At 46.5% G+C, this 23,014-nt stretch overlaps 1 protein-coding gene across 1 annotated transcript in view; it reads right to left on the reverse strand.

The window, feature by feature from the left end:
* Positions 1 to 15,812: 15,812 nt before the first annotated feature.
* Positions 15,813 to 23,014, reverse strand: part of LOC120996155 (methyltransferase-like protein 7A) — a 34,548-nt gene continuing 27,346 nt past the window's right edge. The window contains exon 2 of the mRNA XM_040425906.1: positions 15,813 to 16,066. Coding sequence (XP_040281840.1) covers positions 15,818 to 16,066 — 249 coding nt within the window. The 3' untranslated portion in view covers positions 15,813 to 15,817. The remainder of the gene's footprint in view (positions 16,067 to 23,014) is intronic.

A 23,014-nucleotide genomic window follows, 5' to 3' on the forward strand; every position in this document is an offset into this window, starting at 1 on the left:
TGAGATGGGCGGGGAGAACTGGAGCGTGAGGCCGAGGGTTGGCCTGCTCCAGCCGCTTGATCAGACAGGCCCGCAGTTGATCCATCCGGGCCTGTCTACGGCAGGCTGGGATGAACTGCTCCAGTTTCCCCTTGCAGCGAGGGTCTAAAAGGGTGGCCAACCAATAATCTTCCCTCTCCTTGATTCTCTTGATCCGGGGGTCCCTCCGGAGGCATCGCAGCATGTGGGCAGCCATAGGGAAGAGGACAGCCCGCTGTGACTCTTCATGGATGCCCAGGACCATGACCTCTTGGTCCTCCTGCTGCTGTTGCTGATGCTCCCGGTCGGAGCTGCCCCACCCCCGGACTAACGGTGCCCCCAACACCGTCTCTCCCTCCTGACCAGGCCCAGACTCCTGGACTTCCACATCATCATTGTCCTCCTCCTCCTCCTCCTCCTCGTCCTGGTGAAGCATTGCCTCCTCTTGCTCCACCAAGGCATTCTCCCCAGCCTCGAGCAGGCTATCTAGTGTCCTGTCCAGCAGGAACACTATGGGGAGCACGTCATTGAGGCCGACATGCTCCCCGCTGACCATCTTGGTCGCCTGCTCAAATGGGGCCAACACGTGGCAGACCTGCTGTATCTGCCCCCACTCCGCATTAGTGATGTATGGGAGTGGGTTGGTTGGCCCTGGAGTGCCTTGGTCCAGCAGGTATTCCCTCACCGCCCTTCGCTGCTCCCACAACCTCTCCAGCATGTGGAGGGTGGAGTTCCACCGCGTCACGCTGTCGACAATCAGCCTGTGAGGTGGCAGGCTGTTGTCCCGCTGCAGTCTGGACAGGGACGCGGCAGCAGTTGGGGAGCGTCTAAAGTGGCTGGCAATCCTCCGTACCCTTAGCACAATATCACTCAACCCTTCGTATGTTCTGAGGAACTTCTGCACAACTAGGTTGAGGACATGTGCCATGCAGGGTACGTGGGTAAGACTGCCAGCATGGAGGGCGGCGAGGAGGTTGCTGCCGTTGTCACAGACAACCATACCTGCCTGGAGCCTTCGGGGTGTCAGCCACTTCTGGACATGAGCCTGTAGTGCGGCCAGAACATCAGGTCCAGTGTGTCTCCATTCCCCTAAGCTCACAAGCTGGAGCACGGCCTGGCAGCGGACGTGCACCACACTTGCGTAGCTTCGGGGACGCTTGCTGGGGGGCTCAGCAGCAGTGGAGACAGTGGCTTGTGAGGGGAGAGCAGCAGTTCTCCCCTGGACACCCCGGGGCGGCACCACAAAGTCAGATGCCGTCGTTCCCTCCCCGGCGCCTCGGAGGGAAACCCAATGGGCAGTAAAACTGATATAGCGTCCCTGCCCATGCCTGCTGGTCCAAGCATCCATTGTCAGATGCACCCTGTCACTGACAACATGATCCAGCGACAGGGATACATTTTGCACAATGTGCTGGTGTAGGGCAGGGACGCCAGTCCTGGCAAAGAAATGGCGGCTGGGGACACGCCATCTGGGTTGTGCCTGCTCCAACATCTGCCGGAATGGATTGCTGTCCACATTGCGTTCACTCAATGGGCCAGGAGCCCATTGAGTGAACGCACGCGTCGGTCCCCGGGGGCATAGGGCGCGGTGCGTTCAAAAAGGTCAGCAACCGTGGGCTGGCGCCGGACGGCAGTGGAGGACATAGAGGAGGGTGCGGTGGAGGCAGAGGTCTGGATGCCAGTACCTCTAGGAGAGGGAGCGGGGGAGTGGGAACGCCTTGTTGGAAGTGGTTGGGGTGGCTGCAGAACAATAGCAGGAGCTGCTGTCCCCTGCGCACTGCTGGTGGCGCCACTGCTGTGACCACCCCGCATCTGTTCCCACTCCCGCCAGTGGTTGACTCTCAGGTGCTGGGTGGGGGGAGTGGTACCCAGCCGAGCCGCAGACCTCCCTCTCCTCACCCTGGCATGGCACAGATTACAAATGCCAATTGTGGCATCATCTGGTGCCAGGGTGAAATAAGCCCAAACAGGCGACTTACGCACCACCCTCCTGTCAGATGGGGCGGTGCTGACTTGCGCCTGCTCGGGCTCGGTGCGGACAGGTGGAGGTGGCTGCTGCTGCCTCCTCCTACTGCCATTACCAGTGGAGCCCCTGACTCTGGGCTCACTGGCAACCTGTCGCACCATTTGCCTCTGGTGCCTACCTTCCTCCTCATCATTGCTGCTGATGCCTGACAAGGGAGGTGGCACCCATTCTCGATCACCCTCCTCTTCGTCCCCCGATATGTCAGACACCGGGCCAACCAGTGGTGGACTGAGGCGAACAGCAGACGTGGGGCCCCTGATCTGGCTCCTCTGTCCCCTCGCTGACACCTGGGTCTGATTAGGTGTGGGGTTTTGCTGGCTGAAACCGCCCGCACCTGTTGGAAGGGATGTCACTGGGGTACATACAGGTGGTACCCCCTCCATCTCCTCCTCCATCCCTTCCATAAGGTCCTGACCCTCAGGACTGAACTGCAAATCAGCCTCCTGCATTACCTCCCCCAAGATGTACCTCTCACTGTCGCTGTCAAACAGGAGCAGAGACGATTCTTGGGGGCTGGGGGTTGGTCCTGCAGGAGACGAAGTGCAGCTGCTGCTCGGAGCCGGGGCAGAGGACTCTGTGGCACTGCCTTGTGCCACGAGAGACATAACTTCCTCGGCATCCTGTGAGGTAATTCTCCTGCTGCCAGTCCCAAAATATTCACGAATAAGGCGGACGCCCCTGACACCTGCGTCCGCACCTCGGTGGGTAGAGGAGCGGCCCCGTGCTGGCAGCTGTCCAGCACTGGGACCAACTACTCTCCTACCCCTGCTGCTTGTTCGTGAAGACCTCATTATTTTTATTTTTTGAATTTATAGAAAAATTAAATAATATAATTTGATTTTGGGAATAAGTTTATTGGGATGGGGACTGTCGTACAATAAAGAAAACAACGCGGACAATACACCGAATAACAAGTAAAAGAAAAACACTAAAACGAATAAACTTTTTTTTGTCTTTTTTTTTTTTTTAACTAACAAAGGACGTAGACACTGACACGACACAAACTAAACAGTAATAAAGGAAAATTAATAAACTACACTAAAGGACGTAGACACTGACGCGGACAATACACTGAATAACAAGTAAAAGAAAAACACTAAAACGAATAAACTTTTTTTTGTCTTTTTTTTTTTTTAACTAACAAAGGACGTAGACACTGACACGACACAAACTAAACAGTAATAAAGGAAAACTAATAAACTACACTAAAGGACGTAGACACTGACACGACACAAACTAAACAGTAATAAAGGAAAACTAAAGCCTACACTATAACTAACCTACACCCTTCACTAGAAACTATCACCTAACTAATATATTCACTAACCTAAATTATTATATTTCTCCTAACTAGGCCCTACACTGCACTCTGCACTAGAAACTATCAGCTAACTATTCACTAACCTAAATTATTATATTTCTCCTAACTAGGCCCTACACTGCACTCTGCACTAGAAACTATCAGCTAACTATTCACTAACATAAATTATTATATTTCTCCTAACTAGGCCCTACACTGCACCCTGCACTAGAAACTATCAGCTACACTAATCTATGCACTAACCTAAATAAATTATTATTTTTCTCCTAACTCTGTACCCTAATCTTTAACCTATCAGCTACACTAACCTACCCTATCTAACACTATCAGATTAAACAATTCGATTTGTAATTTGCTTTTAAAAAAGCAAAGCACTGCACAGTTCCAAGCTCCTCTCTCAATCACCACCACATGAAACTGCACAAAATGGATGCCGTGACAAAATCTTATATAGTAATGGGGTGGGCAACTTTCTGATTGGTTGCTAGGGATGTTGCTAACCTGTTGGACTCCTTCTCATTGGCCCACAATCTAAAATGAGGGAGGGATTAGTGTCCTCACGAAGAGCCGATATTCGCATGTGCGCTAATAAAATCGCATTACGAAATTTCGCGCCTCAATCACTTTCTCGGCAATGTGACTAAGATCTGAGCTTTTGGACCTTTGGGAAACAATCGAGATACAGTGGGGGGTGATGAAAGTAGTTGACAGAGTACAGATGAATGTAATCTGTACGGTGGAAACTAAAATAAAAAATACGAATATTCGTAAGTCGAAATTTTCGAAGTTCTAAATATTCGCGAATATGGTGCTATACTATATGAATGCACAGGCCTTTGCCTTTCTGTTCTGGGGACAAGTGCTGATATTCGCCTGTGCGCTAATATAATCGCCTTAGGAAGATTCGCAACTCAATTCACTAAAGTATGAATGCAAAGCCCTTTGCCTCTGTTCTGGGACAAGTGCAGATATTCGCCTATGCGCTAATATAATCGCCTTACGAAGATTCGCACCTCAATCACTTTCTCGGCAATGTGACTAAGATCTGAGCTTTTGGACCTTTGGGAAACAATCGAGATACAGTGGGGGGTGATGAAAGTAGTTGACAGAGTACAGATGAATGTAATCTGTACGGTGGAAACTAAAATAAAAAATACGAATATTCGTAAGTCGAAATTTTCGAAGTTCTAAATATTCGCGAATATGGTGCTATACTATATGAATGCACAGGCCTTTGCCTTTCTGTTCTGGGGACAAGTGCTGATATTCGCCTGTGCGCTAATATAATCGCCTTAGGAAGATTCGCAACTCAATTCACTAAAGTATGAATGCAAAGCCCTTTGCCTCTGTTCTGGGACAAGTGCAGATATTCGCCTATGCGCTAAAATAATCGCCTTACGAAGATTCGCACCTTAATCACTTTCTCGGCAATGTGACTAAGTTCTGAGCTTTTGGACCTTTGGGAAACAATCAATTATATGTGTACTGTAATTTTGTTAAAAAAAACAAAAAACGAATATTCGTTTTTACGAATATATAGCACTATATTCGAAATATTCGCGAAATCTCGAAATTGCGATATTCGCGAGAAAAATTCGCTTTTCGAATATTTGCGCTCAACACTGTTTCTCACAACCGAAACCGACCGCCAGAAGTTCAATCGGGAAATCCTTGGTGTAGTGTGCGTCGATGTGTGCGCAATTCCTCCAAAATAACATCACAGAGATGTTCTCAAGTAGGATCCAACAGCTAGGCAAGGTTTATTTATATCAGAAGATGGAAGGCAGTCTTACAATCATGACCAATGGGGAGACAGGTTATGGTATGAAGTGATTGGCTGGCGAAGATATGAATGATCACGCAAACATATGTTCGCGCGTTCGCACACTTATTTGCTCCCTTTCCGTTGCCGCGCTTATACTCGTGGATGAAGAAACCTTTGTTCGACGGTCCCATCCCTCCCGCCTCAGCCGGCGCCATGACACTGGTATCCTGCAGTAATACCAGGCCGGGCACAAATCAGCTACAAGTCGGGACGACCAGACCATCGTGCGAAAGTTTCTGTGCAGATGTGAACGCGAATGCTAACGAATCTGCGCATCTCCATAGGATAGATGGTGACCATACGGCGAACAATAATTTTTCCACAACAACAGGAAATGGGGGCATGTCAGAGAGAGCTAAACCTGATAGAAGTACCTCTTCTACACTGCTTCTGAAGAGCGCCGAAACCCCTGTTTATCTGTAAGTGTGATCTCTCCCTCCTCAGCTTTCTAAGCTCCCTAAAGGAACACAAATATAGTGGGAAATATGGTAAGTGAGGTCACTGCACACCGTACTGCAGATTCAACAGAAGGGAGATGTTGTCTACTTCTGAGAGAAATGCATATAGCTATGCAAGTGAAACAGGAAATAATATGGTTGATGAAGACAGGGAAGCCCCAAAAAAACCTGCTTCTTCACAGTTATGATTTTACAATCAAGCACAGCCATTATGCAAACTCAGGTATGCTTAAAGCAAAAATGTACTTGTTATACCAGACTCTATGACATTTGTAACCACAGTTCTATTAAAGGGATTGATCGGGTGTTTAATATTGATGACCTCTCCCGAAATGTCCTGCATTTTCTCTATTGATTTCTAATAAAGTGTTAAACAGTGATAAAATGTGGCCCGATTGTTATCTAGGTCACAAAAATATACAATCTAAGTTAACTAATAACTAGAGTTGAGCGAACACCTGGATGTTCGGGTTCGAGAAGTTCGGCCGAACTTCCAGGAAATGTTCGGGTTCGGGATCCGAACCCGATCCGAACTTCGTCCCGAACCCGAACCCCATTGAAGTCAATGGGGACCCGAACTTTTCGGCACTAAAAAGGCTGTAAAACAGCCCAGGAAAGAGCTAGAGGGCTGCAAAAGGCAGCAACATGTAGGTAAATCCCCTGCAAACAAATGTGGATAGGGAAATTAATTAAAATAAAAATTAAAAAAATAAAAATGAACCAATATCAATTGGACAGAGGTCCCATAGCAGAGAATCTGGCTTCACGTCAGCAGAGAATCAGTCTCTTCATGCCATAGCAAAGAATCTGGCTTCATGTCAGCAGAGAATCAGTCTCTTCATGCCATAGCAGAGAATCTGGCTTCATGTCAGCGCAGAATCAGTCTTCATGTCATAGCAGAGAATCAGGCTTCACGTCACCCACCACTGGAACAGGCCACTGTCACACATTTAGGCCCCGGGACCCAGACAGAGGAGAGCGGTCCCGTAACAGAGAATCTGGCCTTATGTCAGCGCAGAATCTGTCTTCATGTCATAGCAGAGAATCAAGCTTCACGTCACCCACCACTGGAACAGGCCACTGTCACACATTTAGGCCCCGGCACCCAGACAGTAGAGAGAGGTCCTGTAACAGAGAATCTGGCCTTATGTCAGCACAGAATCTGTATTCATGTCATAGCAGAGAATCAGGCATCACGTCACCCACCACTGGAACAGGCCACTGTCACACATTTAGGCCCAGGCACCCAGGCAGAGGAGAGAGGTCCCGTAACAGAGAATCTGGCCTTATGTCAGCACAGAATCTGTATTCATGTCATAGCAGAGAATCAGGCTTCACGTCACCCACCACTGGAACAGGCCACTGTCACACATTTAGGCCCAGGCACCCAGACAGAGGAGAGGTCCCGTAACAGAGAATCTGGCCTTATGTCAGCGCAGAATCTGTATTCATGTCATAGCAGAGAATCAGGCTTCACGTCACCCACCACTGGAACAGGCCACTGTCACACATTTAGGCCCCGGCACCCAGACAGAGGAGAGCGGTCCCGTAACAGAGAATCTGGCCTTATGTCAGCGCAGAATCTGTCTTCATGTCATAGCAGAGAATCAGCCTTCACGTCAGCCACCACTGGAACAGGCAACTGTCACACATTTAGGCCCAGGCACCCAGGCAGAGGAGAGAGGTCCCGTAACAGAGAATCTGGCCTTATGTCAGCGCAGAATCTGTATTCATGTCATAGCAGAGAATCAGGCTTCACGTCACCCACCACTGGAACACGCCACTGTCACACATTTAGGCCCCGGCACCCAGACAGAGGAGAGGTTCATTCAACTTTGGGTTGCCCCACAATATAATGGTAAAATGAAATTAAAAATAGTATTGAATGAGGAAGTGCCCTGGAGTAGAATAATATATTGTTAAGGGGAGGTAGTTAATATCTAATCTGCACAAGGGATGGACAGGTCCTGTGGGATCCATGCCTGGTTCATTTTTATGAACGTCAGCTTGTCCACATTGGCTGTAGACAGGCGGCTGCGTTTGTCTGTAATGACGCCCCCTGCCGTGCTGAATACACGTTCAGACAAAACGCTGGCCGCCGGGCAGGCCAGCACCTCCAAGGCATAAAAGGCTAGCTCTGGTCACGTGGACAATTTGGAGACCCAGAAGTTGAATGGGGCCGAACCATCAGTCAGTACGTGGAGGGGTGTGCACAGGTACTGTTCCACCATGTTAGTGAAATGTTGCCTCCTGCTAACATGTTCCGTATCAGGAGGTGGTGCAGTTAGCTGTGGCGTGGTGACAAAACTTTTCCACATCTCTGCCATGCTAACCCTGCCCTCAGAGGAGCTGGCCGTGACACAGCTGCGTTGGCGACCTCTTGCTCCTCCTCTGCCTTCGCCTTGGGCTTCCACTGGTTCCCCTGTGACATTTGGGAATGCTCTCAGTAGCGCGTCTACCAACGTGCGCTTGTACTCGCGCATCTTCCTATCACACTCCAGTGTAGGAAGTAAGGTGGGCACATTGTCTTTGTACCGGGGATCCAGCAGGGTGGCAACCCAGTAGTCTGCACACGTTAAAATGTGGGCAACTCTGCTGTCGTTGCGCAGGCACTGCAGCATGTAGTCGCTCATGTGTGCCAGGCTGCCCAGAGGTAAGGACAAGCTGTCCTCTGTGGGAGGCGTATCGTCATCGTCCTGTGTTTCCCCCCAGCCACGCACCAGTGATGGGCCCGAGCTGCTTTGGGTGCCACCCCGCTGTGAACATGCTTCATCCTCATCCTCCTCCACCTCCTCCTCATCCTCGTCCTCCTCGTCCTCCAGTAGTGGGCCCTGTCTGGCCACATTTGTACCTGGTCTCTGGTGTTGCAAAAAACCTCCCTCTGAGTCACTTTGAAGAGACTGGCCTGAAAGTGCTAAAAATGACCCCTCTTCCTCCTCTTCCTCCTGGGCCACCTCCTCTTCCATTATCGCCCTAAGTGTTTTCTCAAGGAGACATAGAAGTGGTATTGTAACGCTGATAACGGCGTCATCGCCACTGGCCATGTTGGTGGAGTACTCGAAACAGCGCAACAGGGCACACAGGTCTCGCATGGAGGCCCAGTCATTGGTGGTGAAGTGGGTCTGATCCGCAGTGCGACTGACCCGTGCGTGCTGCAGCTGAAACTCCACTATGGCCTGCTGCTGCTCGCACAGTCTGTCCAGCATATGCAAGGTGGAGTTCCACCTGGTGGGCACGTCGCATATGAGGCGATGAGCGGGAAGGCCGAAGTTACGCTGTAGCGCAGACAGGCGAGCAGCGGCAGGGTGTGAACGCCGGAAGCGCGAACAGACGGCCCGCACTTTATGCAGCAGCTCTGACATGTCGGGGTAGTTGCGAATGAACTTCTGCACCACCAAATTCAGCACATGCGCCAGGCAAGGGATGTGCGTCAAACCGGCTAGTCCCAGAGCTGCAACGAGATTTCGCCCATTATTGCACACCACCAGGCCGGGCTTGAGGCTCACCGGCAGCAACCACTCGTCGGTCTGTTGTTCTATACCCCGCCACAACTCCTGTGCGGTGTGGGGCCTGTCCCCCAAACATATGAGTTTCAGAATGGCCTGCTGACGTTTACCCGTGCTGTGCTGAAGTTGGTGGTGAAGGTGTGTGGCTGACTGGATGAGCAGGTGGAAGAAGAGGAGGAGGAAGCTGAGTAGGAGGAGGAGGAGACAGGAGGCAAAGAATGTTGCCCTGCGATCCTTGGCGGCGGAAGGACGTGCGCCAAACAGCTCTCCGCCTGGGGCCCAGCCACCACTACATTTACCCAGTGTGCAGTTAGGGAGATATAGCGTCCTTGGCCGTGCTTACTGGTCCACGTATCTGTGGTTAGGTGGACCTTGCCACAGATGGCGTTGCGCAGTGCACACTTGATTTTATCGGACACTTGTTTGTGCAGGGAAGGCACGGCTCTCTTGGAGAAGTAGTGGCTGCTGGGAACAACATACTGTGGGACAGCAAGTGACATGAGCTGTTTGAAGCTGTGTGTGTCCACCAGCCTAAATGACAGCATTTCATAGGCCAGTAGTTTAGAAATGCTGGCATTCAGGGCCAGGGATCGAGGGTGGCTAGGTGAGAATTTACGCTTTCTCTCAAATGTTTTTTCGATGGAGAGCTGAACGCTGCCGTGTGACATGGTTGAGATGCTTGGTGACGCAGGTGTGTGGTGTTGGTGGTACATCCCATGTTTGCTGGGCGGCAGGTGCCAACGTTCCTCCAGAGGCGGAGGAAGAGGCCGAGGCGGCGGCAGCAGCAGCAGAAGAGGCCGAGGCGGCAGCAGCAGAAGAGGTAGCAGGGGGAGCCTGAGTGACTTCCTTGTTTTTAAGGTGTTTACTCCACTGCAGTTCATGCTTTGCATGCAGGTGCCTGGTCATGCAGGTTGTGCTAAGGTTCAGAACGTTAATGCCTCGCTTCAGGCTCTGATGGCACAGCGTGCAAACCACTCGGGTCTTGTCGTCAGCACATTGTTTGAAGAAGTGCCATGCCAGGGAACTCCTTGAAGCTGCCTTTGGGGTGCTCGTTTCCAGATGGCGGCGGTCAGTAGCAGGCGGAGTCTCTTGGTGGCGGGTGTTCTGATTTTGCCCACTGCTCCCTCTTTTGCTACGCTGTTGGCTCGATTTCACCACTGCCTCTTCCTCCGAACTGTGAAAGTCAGTGGCACGACCTTCATTCCATGTGGGGTCTAGGACCTCATCGTCCCCTGCATCGTCTTCCACCCAGTCTTGACCCCTGACCTCCTGTTCAGTCTGCACACTGCAGAAAGACGCAGCAGTTGGCACCTGTGTTTCGTCATCATCAGAGACGTGCTGAGGTGGTATTCCCATGTCCTCATCATTAGGAAACATAAGTGGTTATGCGTTAGTGCATTCTATCTCTTCCACCCCTGGTGAAGGGCTAGGTGGATGCCCTTGGAAAACCCTGGCAGCAGAGTCTTCAAACAGCATAAGAGACTGCTGCATAACTTGAGGCTCAGACAGTTTCCCTGATATGCATGGGGGTGATGTGACAGACTGATGGGCTTGGTTTTCATGCGCCATCTGTGCGCTTTCTGCAGAAGACTGGGTGGGAGATAATGTGAACGTGCTGGATGCACTGTCGGCCACCCAATTGACTAATGCCTGTACCTGCTCAGGCCTTACCATCCTTAGAACGGCATTGGGCCCCACCAAATATCCCTGTAAATTCTGGCGGCTACTGGGACCTGAGGTAGTTGGTTCACTAGGATGTGTGGCTGTGGCAGAACGGCCACGTCCTCTCCCAGCACCAGAGGGTCCACTAACACCACCACGACCATGTCCACGTCCGCGTCCGCGTCCCTTATTAGATGTTTTCCTCATTGTTCCCGTTCACCACAATTTTGAGAATGGCAAATTTGGGAATGCTTTTTCAACCCAGAACAAAAAGTCTGCTTTGACGGTCACTACAAATAACTTGACCAGCTAAAACTGTGCAGATTTGGTTGAATAGAGATGTGAGACCTGTTTTTTTTTGCGCTGTGTGACAGTTATAGGTTTAATCACAGAATGACACTTCTATCAGCACGCTAGCGTGTGTCTTAGGTTTTTCTGAATGATACTATCAATAACTTCAATGGAAGATTTTCTTTTTGGGATAGATTTCAAGTAGGTCTGAAATACCACAAACTAGTTATTTTCAGAATCGCAAATTTGGGAATGCTTTTTCAACCCAGAACAAAAAGTCTGCTTTGACGGTCACTACAAATAACTTGACCAGCTAAAACTGTGCAGATTTGGTTGAATAGAGATGTGAGACCTGTTTTTTTTTGCGCTGTGTGACAGTTATAGGTTTAATCACAGAATGACACTTCTATCAGCACACTAGCGTGTGTCTTAGGTTTTTCTGAATGATACTATCAATAACTTCATTGGAAGATTTTCTTTTTGGGATAGATTTCAAGTAGGCCTGAAATACCACAAACTAGTTATTTTCAGAATGGCAAATTTGGGAATGCTTTTTCAACCCAGAACAAAAAGTCTGCTTTGACGGTCACTACAAATAACTTGACCAGCTAAAACTGTGCAGATTTGGTTGAATAGAGATGTGAGACCTGTTTTTTCTTGCGCTGTGTGACAGTTATAGGTTTAATCACAGAATGACACTTCTATCAGCATGCTAGCGTGTGTCTTAGGTTTTTCTGAATGATACTATCAATAACTTCAATGGAAGATTTTCTTTTTGGGATAGATTTCAAGTAGGCCTGAAATACCACAAACTAGTTATTTTCAGAATGGCAAATTTGGGAATGCTTTTTCAACCCAGAACAAAAAGTCTGCTTTGACGGTCACTACAAATAACTTGACCACCTAAAACTGTGCAGATTTGGTTGAATAGAGATGTGAGACCTGTTTTTTTTGCGCTGTGTGACAGTTATAGGTTTAATCACAGAATGACACTTCTATCAGCATGCTAGCGTGTGTCTTAGGTTTTTCTGAATGATACTATCAATAACTTCAATGGAAGATTTTCTTTTTGGGATAGATTTCAAGTAGGCCTGAAATACCACAAACTAGTTATTTTCAGAATGGCAAATTTGGGAAAGCTTTTTCAACCCAGAACAAAAAGTCTGCTTTGACGGTCACTACAAATAACTTGACCAGCTAAAACTGTGCAGATTTGGTTGAATAGAGATGTGAGACCTGTTTTTTCTTGCGCTGTGTGACAGTTATAGGTTTAATCACAGAATGACACTTCTATCAGCATGCTAGCGTGTGTCTTAGGTTTTTCTGAATGATACTATCAATAACTTCAATGGAAGATTTTCTTTTTGGGATAGATTTCAAGTAGGCCTGAAATACCACAAACTAGTTATTTTCAGAATGGCAAATTTGGGAATGCTTTTTCAACCCATAACAAAAAGTCTGCTTTGACGGTCACTACAAATAACTTGACCAGCTAAAACTGTGCAGATTTGGTTGAATAGAGATGTGAGACCTGTTTTTTTTTTGCGCTGTGTGACAGTTATAGCTTTAATCACAGAATGACACTTCTATCAGCACGCTAGCGTGTGTCTTAGGTTTTTCTGAATGATACTATCAATAACTTCAATGGAAGATTTTCTTTTTGGGATAGATTTCAAGTAGGCCTGAAATACCACAAACTAGTTATTTTCAGAATGGCAAATTTGGGAATGCTTTTTCAACCCAGAACAAAAAGTCTGCTTTGACGGTCACTACAAATAACTTGACCAGCTAAAACTGTGCAGATTTGGTTGAATAGAGATGTGAGACCTGTTTTTTTTTGCGCTGTGTGACAGTTATAGCTTTAATCACAGAATGACACTTCTATCAGCACACTAGCGTGTGTCTTAGGTTTTTCTGAATGATACTATCAATAACATTAATGGAAGATTTTCTTTTTGGGATAGATTTCAAGTAGGCCTGAAATACCACAAACTAGTTATTTTCAGAATGGCAAATTTGGGAATGCTTTTTCAACCCAGAACAAAAAGTCTGCTTTGACGGTCACTACAAATAACTTGACCAGCTAAAACTGTGCAGATTTGGTTGAATAGAAATGTCAGGTCTATTTTTTAGGCGCTGGGTGACAGGCTCAACTTGCCCCTGATGTAATATATGGCCAAAAAATAACCAGACTGTTGATGGTTAAATTCACTTGGGTGACACAGGCTCAGCCTGCAGCTGATGTAGTATATGGCCAAAAAATAATCAGACTGTTGATGGTTAAATGCACTTGGGTGAAACAGGCTCAGCCTGCAGCTGATGTAGGATATAGCACAAATAAACCACACTATCGATGGTTAAATACACTTGGTGATAGCTCGTGCTGGCGCACCACAAGTCACAAAATGGCCGCCGATCACCCCAGAAAAAAAGTGATCTAAAAACGCTCTGGGCAGCCTCAAAAAAGTGAGCAAGTCAATAATAGCACTTCAATGATCCACAGCTGCAGATCGATCACAGAATGAAGTCTTTTGGAGGAGTTAATCTGCCTACTCTCGCCCTAACGTCGCAGCTGCAACCTCTCCCTATGCAGATTTGGTTGAATAGAGATGTGAGACCTGTTTTTTTTTGCGCTGTGTGACAGTTATAGCTTTAATCACAGAATGACACTTCTATCAGCACACTAGCGTGTGTCTTAGGTTTTTCTGAATGATACTATCAATAACATTAATGGAAGATTTTCTTTTTGGGATAGATTTCAAGTAGGCCTGAAATACCACAAACTAGTTATTTTCAGAATGGCAAATTTGGGAATGCTTTTTCAACCCAGAACAAAAAGTCTGCTTTGACGGTCACTACAAATAACTTGACCAGCTAAAACTGTGCAGATTTGGTTGAATAGAAATGTCAGGTCTATTTTTTAGGCGCTGGGTGACAGGCTCAACTTGCCCCTGATGTAATATATGGCCAAAAAATAACCAGACTGTTGATGGTTAAATTCACTTGGGTGACACAGGCTCAGCCTGCAGCTGATGTAGTATATGGCCAAAAAATAATCAGACTGTTGATGGTTAAATGCACTTGGGTGAAACAGGCTCAGCCTGCAGCTGATGTAGGATATAGCACAAATAAACCACACTATCGATGGTTAAATACACTTGGTGATAGCTCGTGCTGGCGCACCACAAGTCACAAAATGGCCGCCGATCACCCCAGAAAAAAAGTGATCTAAAAACGCTCTGGGCAGCCTCAAAAAAGTGAGCAAGTCAATAATAGCACTTCAATGATCCACAGCTGCAGATCGATCACAGAATGAAGTCTTTTGGAGGAGTTAATCTGCCTACTCTCGCCCTAACGTCGCAGCTGCAACCTCTCCCTATACTGATCATAGCAGAGTGACGTGCGGCGCTACGTGACTCCAGCTTAAATAGAGGCTGGGTCACATGGTGCACTGGCCAATCACAGCCATGCCAATAGTAGGCAAGGCTGTGATGGCCTCTTGGGGCAAGTAGTATGACGCATGTTGATTGGCTGCTTTGCAGCCTTTCAAAAAGCGCCAAGAAAGCGCCGAACACCGAACCCGAACCCGGACTTTTACGAAAATGTTCGGGTTCGGACACCCCAAAAAAACTATACAGTTCGGGTTCGCTCATCCCTACTAATAACTCACAAATGGTTGTAATATTTATGCCTTTCATATAGCTGGAAAACAAAAAGATGTGTTTTGGAATGGTGAAGTCACAGTCCTGAGCTTAAGCCTTTTGAGAAGCAGGGAGGAATGATCCAAAAATTTTCCACAACTTTATACAAATCTTATTAGGTGCTACATGAATGGTTTGGTGGATGTGATTACTTTTAAGGGGGGGGGAGTGGGTGTACAAGCTATTATATTTAAGGGTTAATTAACTTTTTTCTTCCTGCGGTGTAGATATTTACGCAATCTGCTCAATAACAGAGATGAACAATACAACAGTTTTTGTGTTATTAGTTTAGTTACATTGTAATTGTCTAGAATTGTGACTTATATGACGATCAGACCAATTTTAATTTTTACGGGGCATCTGTCAGCAGATTTGTACCTATGAAACTGGCTGACCTTTAGAATGTGTACTTGGCAGCTGAAGACATCTGTGTTGGTCCCATGTTCATATGTGCCCGCATTGTTGAGAAAATAGGATGTTTTAATATATGCAAATACACCTCTAGGACAGGGATCAGCAACCTTCGGCACTCCAGCTGCTGTGAAACTACAACTCCCATCATGCAAACCTACTCTGGTTTTCTTTGAACTCCCAGAAAAGTGAAAGGAAGATTCTGGGAGTTGTAGATTTCGAACATCTGGAGTGCCGGAGGTTGCTGATCCCTGCTCTAGGGGCTTTGCTTTCTCTGCAACTGTTGCACCATCTTCTTGTTGAAGGACAGGGCCAGGCAGTTCCCCTGTTGCTTCTAGAGGCTCATTTGCATATATTTAAACTTCATTTTTCTCAGCAATGTGGGCACATATGACCACGGTACCTGCACAGATGCCTTCAGCTGCCAAGTGCACATGTAACAGGTCGGTCAGTTTTATAGGAACAAATCTGGGGACAGATGCCCTTTTATCAATGCTGAATTTTAGTTTATTCCAAAGGGTTCACTTATTTTTTATTTCAGCTGCGTAATACTGAATATGCTGAATAACGAAACTTTGAGTTTATCTGTAAAATGGTGTCAATGTATTTTTTTCACAGCATATCCAATAATATGAGGAGTAATGAGCTTCATAGCTATGGGGGCAGTTATGTGGCGCAGGTTCAAGTCAGAGAACTTTGCATTCTCCAGGTCTTTCCATGTGGTCTTTCTTATGCTACATCCATCAAAAATCAACTTCCAGGAGGGATTCAGAACTTTCTGAAAAAAACTAATCCAGCTGGATTCATCTGGGTCAGCCACGTGTTCCATGAAGTAGAAAGCTCCACCCTATAATAAGAAATAAACATGTAATCATTTTAACAGTAGTTCATATGGATTTAAATCCATACATTTCCTGTGTCATGTTTCGGCATTTCCATCTTAGGCTAGTTTCACGTATACGGTAAGGCATCCGGCAGGCTGTTCTGGCAGAGAACAGCCTTCTGGAGCTCTCTGGATGCAGCATTGCTGGATGGTACCGGAATGCCCACCAGTGCCATTAACTATAATGGGTTCCAGTGGAGATCTGGCTGCTACGCAGCAAATATGCCAGGCTTCAGCCAGAAAAAAAACTTTGCATGCAGCGATTTTTTGACCAGCCGATTCCTGGCTTTCTATGCCGGAACAGCCTGTCAGAAGGCTGTACCGCATGTGTGAAAGTAGCCCCAGTTGTTCTTATGCTGTTAAGTTATTAATTTTGATTTAACTAATAAAATTATTCATTTTATATATTCAAAGTGTTAGGTATTACTTCCTCTTATGGTTTCTCTTTCTCCATTGACAGTTGTCCTAGGCTGAAATGGCATGCTTACGTAAGTGCAGCCCATAAATGAGCACCCCCAGGTAGGTTTGGGGGCATTCCTGGAGATGGGTCTTACATGCCCAAAATTTACCAATTACGATGTTCGTATGTATCAGATGCAGCCACTCAAACTCTATAGTAAGCCATGTACAGACTTGTTTATGTGCAGCAATATGAGTGGTGGGACAAGCTCTCTTGATGCCTGTTCCCAGTCCATAAGGTCCGCATATCTGTTGAATGGACAATCAATTTAAATACCTTCTGTAACCCATTCTTCCACCAATTTCTGGATTATTTTGTATAATCCCACTGGTTTCTGCTCCTTGCTGGCTTTACCTTCCCCCCACCCCCTTTCCTTACATTTTCCTGGGTTTCTACTAGTGGTTTGGATCTACTGCATAGGACAATGGAGGGATGGCATGAGTCTGCAACCATAAGAAGCCCTGTATGATTTTTCATAGCACAAGTGATTAATGTTAGGCTGATTGGGGTCCCAATGGGGATGTGGCTTTGTTGGCCACTGCTATTTATGTATTCACTATAGAGTTGTATAGAATGTAAACGTGCATGGTCAACTACTGCTCCATACAACTCCTTCCCACCACAGCTGTCTTGGTAGGGATACATGGTGTCATTTGTCATCACCAACATGCCCTTCATGCCTCCCTAGGCACAATGCTGTACTTTTGGCTGTTGCTGTGCCTGGTTCTGAAGCCCACAACAGGTTAGTCCTATGTAAGTGAAAGGGGCTCAGTACCAAGCAGTACACTCACCCCAAAAACGTGGGTTCTGAAGTCCTCTCTATTATGTGTGTGTCCTCAGCAGAGTGCTTGTAAAAATCCCTATACACAGTAATACAGAACTCTTATGGTGTCCTCTAAAGGGACTTTAAATGTTAAAGGGAATCTGTCACCTGCTTTTACCATTTTAAGCTGTCACCATCGCTATGTTCACTAAAGTACCTTATTTCCAGCAGTCTTCTTTTTACTTGATTTTGTTTTGTCCTTTTGCTATAAAAGCGCTTTTTATGATATGCTAATGAGGGTCCAAGGTGCCCAGACGGGCGTTTTTTCCCCTCTCCGGTGCCCAGTGACGCCCCCCTGCAGTGCCCAAGAACGCCTCCTGATTCTGAAATGACCACCCACAGCCTGGCCTGCGCCTGCGCGATCATCAACCTCCTCAGGGCAACAGCCTCAAAAGTCTCACTGGGCATGCGCCGAGCGCAGTGATGTAACCTGAGCGCTGTTGCCCTGAGGAGTTTGATGATCGCGCAGGCCGCAGGCGGTACTGCGCCTGCGTGAGTTTTCTGGCCGCCGACAGGAAGAAAGACGGGGCATTTCTAGAAGGTAGACTATGACGTGGGGAGGGGGGCGGAACTGTTTGCCGGGCTGTGGGAGGTTATTTCAGAATCAGGAGGCGTTCTTGGGCACTGCAGGGGGGCGTCACTGGGCACCAGAGAGGGAAAAAAAACGCCCCTCTGGGCTCCTTGGACCCTCATTAGCATATCATAAAAAGAGCTTTTTATATCAAAAGGACAAAACGAAATCAAGTAAAAAGAAGACTGCTGGAAATAAGGTACTTTAGTGAACATAGCGATGGTGACAGCTTAAAATGCTAAAAGCAGGTGACAGATTCCCTTTAAACAACAATTAAATAGTTGGCTACTTCAATATACACTACTCACAAAAAGGTAAATCACCAAATAAATATCCTGGTTCAATTAGAATTGGTATTTAATGGCAGTTGTAGATTAGAGGGAGTGGACCTGCACTTGAAAAAAATACCTCTTTATATTGAGGAGAGTATCACCAGGGTACTTGGCGGGGGTGTGTGCGGCATATAGCTGCTAACAATGGTGCTCAGCCCAACGTGTAACCAGACAGTTATTGTTGCAATATACTTGTGCATGAAAGAGACAAAGGTACTTAGTTTCGCAGGAATAGAGGTCATACACGGCCTGCCACAAGGGGGAGACAGGCACAAGGAATTGCTTAGGTGGGAGAGTAAGTGGATTTTGCGCGCAGGCGCAAAGGGCCCGTTAGGTCTAAATGATAAGATTGATATGGGGATCTTTGTGAGTGCCCGTGCTTAGTATGTATCATTTTGTATTGTTTAATATGATGACTGTGTTATTTTTTTATGTAATGTATCTTTCACAGCGACGCGATCCTCTCCAGTTCGCGCAGGTGAGCGCAAGTTTAGCGCGACGCTTGGGCGGCGCAGAGAGAACCGCGTCACAGCTTGGGTCTTTTAAAAAGCAGGTGAATTCTCTCACCTGATTATGGGCCAGACGAAGCACTGAGGTGCGAAACAGCCGTCGCCTAACTTAGCTGATGCACGCATGTATGTAGTCTTCTCCCTACCGTACCTTGAAAAGGAATAAAGGAATTACTTCTGCAAGTACCGGTGAGTGCCGCCCTTTGTCTCTTTCATGCACAAGAATTGGTATTTAAACAGTCCTACTCATCATGCTGTTCGCATTTTGACATGAGACCAAGACGTCACCTATCAACTGATCAACAGTACCTCGCCATTGCGAGGCTCCAACCAGGATGTTCTCAGATGGAAGTGGCCACTGAGGTTAGAGTGTCACAGAGCGTCATCAGGAGGTTACAACAGAGATACAGAGAGACTGGAAGAGTCACAGAAAGGCATAGAAGTGGGCGTCCTTTGGCCACAACCCACACTGATGGTCGCTTCATTATGAAAAATGCCCTGCGGAACCGGATGATTGCCTCACAACTCCAGGCACATTTAAGGGAGGTGAGAGGCACGTAAGTGTCACATCAGACCATTCGAAAAGTTTACAACAGCGGGGTCTGACCACACCATCAGGCACAAGCGTCATCGTCTTGCATAGGTCAGGGAGCATCTACACTGGACAAGGGACCAGTGGGCCTCAGTGCTGTTCACTGATGAAAGTCGATTCACGCTGAGCAGAAATGATGGCCGCCAACGATGTTGGAGACATCAAGGAGACCGCTAACTGCTGTCATCAGATGAGTTTTTGGTGGTGGTGGTGTTACAGTGTGAACAGGTGTGTCTAGTCAATACAGAATTGCCCTACACTTTGTGAATGGTCCAGTGACAAGCCCATACTACTTGAATACCATCATTAATCCAGTCATTGTGCCTCTGCATGAACAACATAGGCCTAATTTAATCTTCATGGACGACAATGCGCCACAATATTATGGGGGGGATCTGCTGATGACTCCCTGTTATGAGGAGGATTTGCTGCTGACACTCTGTAATGGGGGGATATTCTGATGACACCCTGTTATGGAGGGATCTGCTGCTAACACAATATTATGGGGGGGGAATCTTCTGCTGACATAATATTATGGGGGGGTTGTGCGATGACACACTGTTATAAGGGGATATGCTGCGACACACTTATGGGGGGGTGTCCAGTGATACACTTTTAAAGGGCCACTTTATTAGTGGGACACTGTAGGTATATACCTTTTATGAGTCGTTGAGCTGCAGTTCAGAGAACTTTTCACAGCAGCACAGTCACGGTAGTCACCAGAGGACGCATGTACACAGGAGCAGGCATGTGGGAAGACGTATAGGTAGGTGGCTTCGCCTAGTCTCCATGCTACTGTACATCTGCCGGTTCAGACACGCGCTCTCCTTCCAGCAGCACATTCCTCCAGCCTCCCTGGCCCCCCCCTCCCAGTCCCCCCCGTCCCCCCCGTCCCGTCCCAGTTCCCCCACCACACCACCACCGAACATTCCTCCAGCCCCCTCTGCAGACACAGTAGTTCAGTAAAAAGATGTCCAGTACTATCCCTATGCAGCACGGCCTGCTATGTGCCGGCCACATGGCTTAGAATATGGAGACACAATTTATTTTGAAATAAAACATTTAAACTTTTTTAAAGTAGTAAAACATAGCAAAATAAAAAAATATATAAATCTGCCATCTCCATAATCATATTGACCTGCAGAATAAAGTAAACTTATAATTTTTATTGTGAAGTGAACGCCATAAAAAGAACATGGCACAGCTACAAAGTATGTGTGTGGTTTATTGCCACCAGTGCCTGACATACAGTATAATAGACAAATGACATAAACAATATTGGACAATTAAAGAGGACTGTTTATTAATAGACATGGCAACGGAGCACCAGAGATGGAAAGGTTAAAGTTAAGAATTTATTATTACAAGTTCATGGAAAGTCCAGCGCTCTGAAACCAGCCAAAATTGTTGCTTAAAATAAATAGACCTTTAAACTAAACTAACGGAAAAAGAAAATCACAAATATCTTTCACTGTGTGAAGTGGATTTCACGTGTTCTCTGGTATGCGCACATGCAGACAATGACAGGACAATTCTGCTGACTGGTTTGAATGCTCATGGCTTACAGGGATTTTCTTCCAAGTGCTTTAAAATAACCATTTATGAAGGTAGCTGTAATTTTGTGATGTGTTTTAGGCAACATGCACATGAAAATATTTTTTTCCACATACAATCTGCATTTTTTATGGATTGGATATGGAGTGTGGACCCGTTCATTTTAATGGAGCTGCAAAAAATGGAGACAGCACATGTGCTGTTGGTATCTGTATACCCGTCCGACAAAACGTCCTTTTCTTGTCCTTTTACAAGAATAGTCATTTTGACTATGAGTCCCTCGGTAATTGCAGAATGCACACGGCTGGTATTCTTATGTTGTAGATCCACGGTTTAAAGGTCAGGAGAGTCTAAACTGAAAAAAGCATGGAGAAGATGTACATGAGGTTAGCAACTACATGACCAAAACCATTAAAGGGAACCTGTCACCTCGTATATGCCATTGAGGCCGCCTTCACATGAGTTTCCGCATTTCCGTGCGGATTTATCTGCATTTCTGCAACATGTTCGCATCAAAATCTGGAATTTCTAATTGTGGATAAGATGTGGTTTTGCCGCAGATCTCACCTTTTATTGTCAGGCAGTCGTGATGACATCACAACGTGGCCTAAGACTCAGCGACAGAGGTTGAGATGATGTCAGTGCAACATGACTGTCTGCACCACTCTACAGCCTTATATCCTTCAGGCCTAATGGACTGTAGCCTATGACAGTGAATGGCGATGAAGGGAGCCATGGTCTCCTGTACCTCGATGAATTATTTAAATGTGGGGTACTAAGCAAAACATCCAAGGCCCAAGCACCAGATGTTTGCCCAGGAGTATCGATGGGCGGCCATGGGCCCCCAGGAGTTTTGGGCGGCCACCATTACAAGTCAGTTCATAAAATTTCTAAAGTAACAGTGATACAGCGCTCTAACTTTATAAACACAGGCTGCAATAACTAATACCTCCACCCCCTAGTTAGAGAGCACCCCTCGGACTAGGTGCAATTTAAGTTACCATGTGGGTGAGCTTCACATAACGTGGGGTCCTCCGTTTGCGTGGGGTATTCCTGGGGTACTGCAGGTACAGGTCTGGTGCTTTAGACCATTGAGTCGCGTCCAGGCCGGTGGAGCGGCTATTGAAACACTATAGTGGTTCGCGCTCGCACAGAGCGAAAGTGACGTCACTACTATGACTACAGAGAGTCACAGGTACCACTAGACCACTCTACATGCTTAGGATAGATTCGCTATCCATCTAGACCATTGTTTGACAAACTGAGACCCTGGAAGGATCATCCAGGTATAAAACCATTAGTAGAGAGCATTGGAATAAGAATGTCAATAAAGGAGGAAGAGATCAAAGAAAAGAAAATGAGGACATTTTACAGGGCGCTATCCCAATTAATGTAAATCTAAATGGAGAGAATGAAGACAATATATGGAAAATACCAATTTATTTGAAACAATAGACGAATATACAGCAGAAAAAGACACTAGTCTAGAGATTAACAAATCCATTCTTACAACCCATAGCGAGAATACTGTAACAACCACTAGGAGAAATCCAAATACAATGGCCCCAGTATCACCAATAGTGATAATAAATAATCCCAATATCTCCACCCAAAGACGTTTCAGTCCGCTGGATCAAATAAATGAAGGGGACATGGATATAATGGAGGAGAGGAGTGTAGAAAAAGGGGTAGCAATTAGAGAATCGGTAGGTACTGAGGAGGAAGTAAATGATATCAAGGTAGACACTCAAGGGGTTATGGTAAAACGCCAAGATTTTAGGATGTTGTATGTAGATAAAGGTAGCTTCTTTCTTTTGAAGGATACCTAGAGTTCTCCCTGTTTTATACCTGAGTGATCCTTCCAGGGTCTCAGTTTCTTAAACATTTCTTGTATTTCTTTATTTAGATTCATTAGTCTGTGTCTTCTTTTATAGATGATAAACATAACTGCTCTTCTGGAGAAATCATAGAACATTTTTTCCCATTCTCTAATGATCTCTGTGTTCCCCATGTCACCTGGTAGTGTTTTCTGTACCCTTAGACCTTTGGGTATGATATCCCCCTCTAAATA

Source organism: Bufo bufo, chromosome 3 (genome assembly GCF_905171765.1).
Source record: "Bufo bufo chromosome 3, aBufBuf1.1, whole genome shotgun sequence".
Taxonomy (NCBI): Eukaryota; Metazoa; Chordata; class Amphibia; order Anura; family Bufonidae; genus Bufo; species Bufo bufo.